The 6,000-nt window shown below is 33.6% G+C and overlaps 1 protein-coding gene across 1 annotated transcript; it reads left to right on the top strand.

The window, feature by feature from the left end:
* The first annotated feature begins 360 nt into the window (after nucleotides 1-360).
* LOC112524804 (protein DETOXIFICATION 16-like) lies at nucleotides 361-3,499 on the top strand. Its single transcript, XM_025134754.1, has 8 exons — nucleotides 361-717; nucleotides 1,062-1,606; nucleotides 1,932-2,018; nucleotides 2,120-2,176; nucleotides 2,239-2,477; nucleotides 2,605-2,723; nucleotides 3,168-3,254; nucleotides 3,348-3,499. Exons 1-8 carry the CDS (start codon nucleotides 421-423, stop codon nucleotides 3,393-3,395), a joined length of 1,479 nt encoding a protein of 492 aa, XP_024990522.1. The 5' UTR covers nucleotides 361-420; the 3' UTR covers nucleotides 3,396-3,499.
* Nucleotides 3,500-6,000: the final 2,501 nt, after the last annotated feature.

The raw sequence follows: 6,000 nt of genomic DNA, 5'->3' as shown, positions 1-6,000 counted from the left end.
TTTCTCCTGAACATTCAATTTTAAGGGTTCTTGTTGGTGGGAATCAATCATTTTTAAAGAGCTTATTAAATTTGAAGAATTTCATACTATATCTCTTATTTTCTGCATTTTAAAGAAAATTTTAAAGACTCTGCTGGAAAAAAAAAAATCTACTTAAAATCTCAAGAATTTCCAATTCGGAGAACATGTAGGAGATGCTCATAAATAACTATTTTTTAATTTTTTAAAAACTATAATAAGATAAATCAAATTACAACTTTAACAACAGAGAGTGGCAGAGAAACAATACAAAAAAGTGGGACCAATTTTCAATGACAATCATTTCATTAATGATTTGTTCATAGTAAGAATGAGACCTCTTTGGTGCAGGAAATGATCCTCTTCCCACAAATCCAAACAGAATAAACATAAAATAAATATATGTATATATCAAAAATGGAAGAAGCAAAAGTTATTGAAGATCCTCTAATCCAAAGGCAATATGATGAAGACATACCTGAAGAAGAAGAAGAGGAGGAGGAGGGTTGTTTGAGAGCACAAGTATGTGATGAAATGAAGAAGCAGATAGGATTGGCAGGGCCACTGATAGCAGTAAGCTTGTTGCAATACTGTTTGGAAATCATATCAATCATGTTTGTTGGTCATCTTGGACAACTTCCTCTCTCAAGTGCTTCCATGGCCACATCTTTTGCTTCATTCACTGGCTTCAGTATCTTGGTCAGTCATACTTCACTGAGTTGACTTTATTTGATATGTCAAAGTGTACTGCTTAATCCCCACTTGGGTGATTAAGCATTAAGCTCACTCAACCACATAGTTAAATCCAACTTAGAACATCAAGCACCACAAGTAACATTCAATTAGTTATAGGAAACAGAAAACAGCTTGAAAACCACCATTTAGTACATAAAGTTTAGTTTTTTAAATATGGATATGGTTGTAGCTGAGAATGCAGTTATGGTGGCATGATGATGTATTGATGTTGGAGTAGAAATCATAATTTGAAGTTAAAATTTTCTCTTATTTGGTTGATCAGCAAAGAGGTTTCTCTTTTTTGATAGTTAGGAATGGGAAGTGCATTGGAGACCCTATGTGGACAAGCTTATGGAGCTAAACAATACCACATGCTCGGGATACAAATGCAACGAGCGATGGTCACTCTTACAGCACTAAGCATCCCTCTTGCATTTGTGTGGTTTTACACTAGCACAATCTTCATAGCTCTTGGCCAAGATCAAGAAATATCAACTACAGCAGGAACTTTTATCCGTTGGATGATCCCAAGCTTATTTGCATACTCTCTCCTTCAGTGTCTAAACCGATTTCTTCAGGCACAAAATATTGTAGTTCCTATGATGATAGCTTCTGGGGTTACAGCTTTGTTCCACATACTTCTGTGTTGGTTGCTAGTATTTACACTAGGACTTGAAATCAATGGGGCTGCATTAGCTAATAACATATCGAATTGGATGAATGTGGTTTTGTTAGGAATGTATGTGAAGTTCTCTCCTGCTTGCACAAACACTTGGACTGGTTTTTCAAAAGAAGCTTTGAATGATCTTCTCAGCTTCCTCAAGCTTGCCGTTCCTTCGGCATTTATGATTTGGTAAGTTTACAAACCTCAGTTTTGTAGGATTGGAGTTTATTTGAGAGGCTACTACGTGTTTTACAATATTCTACAACAACATGCTAAATTGTGCGTCTAATTATATAATCATGTGGCCTAGCTGCCATTAGTTACTGGTTGACCCACTAGAATGAAATGAGATAGATAAATCCATGGCTAATCACATGATAACTCCAACAATAATTGGGGTGTATTTGAGATAACCTAGAGGTCCCAAGTTCAAACCAATCTTGTGTAGGTAGGCAGCAAAAGTTTCATTCTCGGGTGTTTTTCCGGGATCAAATCTGACAATCATATGCTACAGCCTGGAATATTGGTCATTCGATATGGTTGTTTTGTTATCCGGTCTCCTTCCAAGTCCAAAGTTAGAGACATCTGTATTATCAATCAGGTTGGTTTTTGTCACATTCATATTCTATTTCCACATTAAAAAATGTTTTGCAGTAAGATTAACATAGAGTTTATGTTTGGTGGTTACTTTCATTTGGACAGCCTTAACACATGTTGGATGGTCTATATGATATCTGTTGGTCTTGGTGGAGCAATAAGGTTGGTAAAACTTATAATTTTCGATGTATATGTTCAATATAACACCTGGTTATCAATTGCAGTACAAGAGTTTCCAATGAATTAGGAGCTGCAAGACCTAAAGGTGCACGCTTGGCTGTCTGTGTTGTGGTTGTAATAGCAATTTTGGAAGGCATAATAGTTGGAGGTGTTACTATATTGGTACGCCATATTTGGGGGAAGTTATATAGCAATGATGAAGAGGTTATCAAATATGTTGAAAAAATGATGCCATTACTTGCATTATCAGACTTCTTAGATGGATTCCAGTGTGTTCTTTCAGGTACTGATAGTAAGCAACAGCTTTGTGCTAAAATTACACCAACTCTAACATTTGGGTTCTTTTCGTTCTTTATATTAGTATGCCACACTATCAAATCCGTTGGTTTTTTTTGTTATCTTGAAATTAGGTGCCGCTAGAGGATGTGGATGGCAAAATACCTGTGCAATTATCAACCTTGGAGCTTACTACGTAGTGGGAATTCCTTGTGCATTGCTCTTTGCTTTTATCCTCCATGTTGGAGGCATGGTAATATTTGCTTTTATTTTGCAAACTTTTCACAAGGCCGGGGGTCTTCTCGGTGCTCTATTTTTTGAGAGTAAGAGTCAGGTTTGTGTGCATCCCAACCCCTACCCCTTTCCCCCGACCCCACCTATAGTGGGCTTGTTTGGTTTGTGTTGGTTTATCTGTAACTTCAGTCACAGATTGGTTATGAGTGTGAATCACAAGTCTCTTATAAGTCCTTGGTTATGTGCTACAAAAACTTCCCACTATGGTTTAAGTTGGTTGGAGGTTATTTGGTTCAAATTGTTGCTTTGGGCTTTGGCATTACAAAGATATTAGAGGCATGGCCCCTCAAGATGTTGTGGGTTAAACCAAATGGGGATGAAGAATGTCGTTTTGGGTTTGGGGGGTCATGTACAAGAGTTTACTAGTCGATTTAATTTTCTAAATTGCAACTTTGTGTTTCAGGGGCTATGGCTCGGCATTATCTGTGCACTTTCTGTACAAGTAGTAGCTCTTGTTGTGATTAACTTGTTAACTAATTGGGATGATGAGGTGCAGTAACGCTGTTTAAGTTCCTACAAATTATTTAGGCTTATATAGTGGCAGTCTATATCGCTAACGATCTTTGATTTTGAATGATTTCAGGCATTGAAAGCTGTAAATAGAGTTCAAACAAGCATAGATATCGAATGATGTCAATGAGTTCGCATTCAAATTGACTCACAACCATTCAAATTGTAATTGAGTATACTTTGTTGTCCTCTTGAAAAACAAGAAGCATGTAGCATGAATTTGACCCTACATATATATATTAATAGAAACATCCCAATGATGACATATAAACTATAAAGAGTAGTGTTCAACCTTAAATTTGACAAGAACCATTATGGTTAACTAGAAAGCAGATCCACATTGAAATTGAATAGTAGTTTTACAACAATTTAGTTATGATTTGGTGAATTAAGTGGTAAGCAATACCCACTAATTGCTGGCTCTGATAATCCATCTATACACAATAAAATTAAACAGATGATAAATGGGGATAATGGTGCAGCAAGTACCAGACATGAAATTAACAGAACCATAGAGATGAAGTATGAAACTGGAAATCACATATATCCAAGAAATTGAAAACTTTAATATCGATATCAACGAATATAAAAACAATCCTAAAAGCGAATTAGCAGATAAAACATGTGTAGCTCGATAGAAATTTACCATCGTCGAGCGAAAGCAAGCACTCATTAGGGATTTCGAACTGGAAAGGGTCAACAAATTGAGGCAGGATTGTTCGACAAACTAACATCTATTATTTGACTCCTGATCTCGTTGTTGCATGGAAGAAAATTAACAAAATTCTCGTAGAAACCCTAGAATCAGAAATGAACGTGAGATTGTTTTTGATGCAAGTATTTTTGAAGTATTTCTGGCAAAGTTCAGACATTTTGGCGGGGAGTTGATCCCGAAAGAGTGGACCTGCTGATTGGTTTTACAAATGGGTGGCCGATTATGAATCAGACGTGTAGTAGCATTGGGGATTTGGAATGGGGTGTTTTGGAAGCCCATACCATTTAAATTCGAACCGAATATAATATATATATATATATATATATATATATATTATAAAGTATTTGACAAAAAAATTTAAAAATTATTTTTTTATGTATGAAGTATTGATATATATTATTTAAAATTCAAAATTATAAGTAAATTATACATAAATACAATTATTAAAGTTTCGTGTTTGAATTCGTGTAATTAACTATGGATAAACATAATCACATAAAGAATAAACATCTYATTTTAAAATATAAAAAATCTAAAATATAATTAGGATAATTATCGAGTTTTAATAAAATAATTAATTATTATTTTTATAAGAAAATTATGTTATTAAACCAAATATATATTACTTCATTATTGAACCTAAATTAAATTATAATTAAAAAATAGAATTAAATATTACACAAAAAATAAGAATTTTAAATTTTAATTTGATATTAATATCGATATATTTTTGTCAAATTTTTATGATATTTTCAAATTTATATTTTATTCAAAAATAAAAACATCATCTGTTTTTCAAAATCATATAAGACCATATTATAACATCGACTAAAATAAATAATAAAATGAAATATTAAAATCAAGATGTATCCCGCTGCATTGCGCGAGTACCCTTCTAGTATCTTAGTAATGTTGGATTTCAATAAAAGGGAAGTCATGATAAAAAAACATAAGAAGATATTTTAATTATTTGATCAAGCCTATTTGAATGTCAATGTTAATGAGGTACATCAAGATATACCAGAGATCAGTTCTCTTCTAAATCACAATTCATGGATGGGTATGATATTAAAATTGATCAAGGACTCTAATATTTTCTTACTCGCATGATCAATCGTCTTAAATGGTATATCTTCTAAGTCATTTTTGAACTAACCATTTATTGTTACAACTTCCTTCTAGGTAAATGTTTACTGCAAGAGTTGTCAGTGTCACTTATCTTTATGGGTACTTGTCATCAAATGGATTGATGTTAAACCTTTATAACCCTATAGGTGTTTACCAAGTACGACTCAATCCCCACATTCCTTCTTATCGGGTAAGATTCTCGATCATTGTTATGTTAATCTGGTAACGTAATTGAACCGGTAAGCATTTACCAAGGTAAAATATTTAGTAAACGACCCTTAGTTATTTGGTAAGCCATTGCCAACAAGAGTCACTATCTACTAGCAGGTAACATTCTCGACCATCAAAATGGATTGTTAATAAATGATTAAATGTCTTTTATCTGGTAAACTTATATCATGGGATTTCAAATCATACGTTTGAAGGATTTCAATCAAATCCCGGGATTTCAAACCTAGATAATACTTCAAACCAAATATGGGATTGAAATGTAATTCAATTTCAAATCCATCCAAATTCAACCCAATCCTGCAAACCAAACGTGACCTTAGTTTACATCTAGTGACTTCTTGGTCTTCAATGCATACCCATTAATTAAACGTTTACGGGTCAATAGTGTTCACTTGAAAATGTATCAATCAAACTACATATAGATCGTAACATGGTAACAAACGCATGACAATCATCGTAAGATGAAAATAATTTAGTGATTAATGGATTAAGTCAAACACAACCAAATGCAAAGATGTTTCTCATCATGTATACATGTTTATAATAAGATCTCAACTGATAAATATATACGTGCTTCTCACCATGTATCTCGACTTCAACATATCTGGCCAACTTTCTATTTGGTATAGAGGTGATTCTCATAATGTGAATC

The sequence above is a fragment of the Cynara cardunculus genome, assembly GCF_001531365.2.
Source record: "Cynara cardunculus var. scolymus isolate 2C chromosome LG 13, CcrdV1, whole genome shotgun sequence".
Taxonomy (NCBI): Eukaryota; Viridiplantae; Streptophyta; class Magnoliopsida; order Asterales; family Asteraceae; genus Cynara; species Cynara cardunculus.
Note: the sequence above shows the minus strand (reverse complement) of the source record. Positions and strands in the feature narration are given on the sequence as shown.

Excerpts from the sequence above, each read along its gene's own strand:
- LOC112524804 (XM_025134754.1), top strand. The coding sequence starts at position 421 with ATGTATATATCAAAAATGGAAGAAGCAAAAGTTATTGAAGATCCTCTA. Across the intron at positions 2,019-2,119 it reads ACATCTGTATTATCAATCAG|CCTTAACACATGTTGGATGG; the intron begins GTTGGTTTTTGT and ends TCATTTGGACAG. Across the intron at positions 3,255-3,347 it reads TAACTAATTGGGATGATGAG|GCATTGAAAGCTGTAAATAG; the intron begins GTGCAGTAACGC and ends GAATGATTTCAG.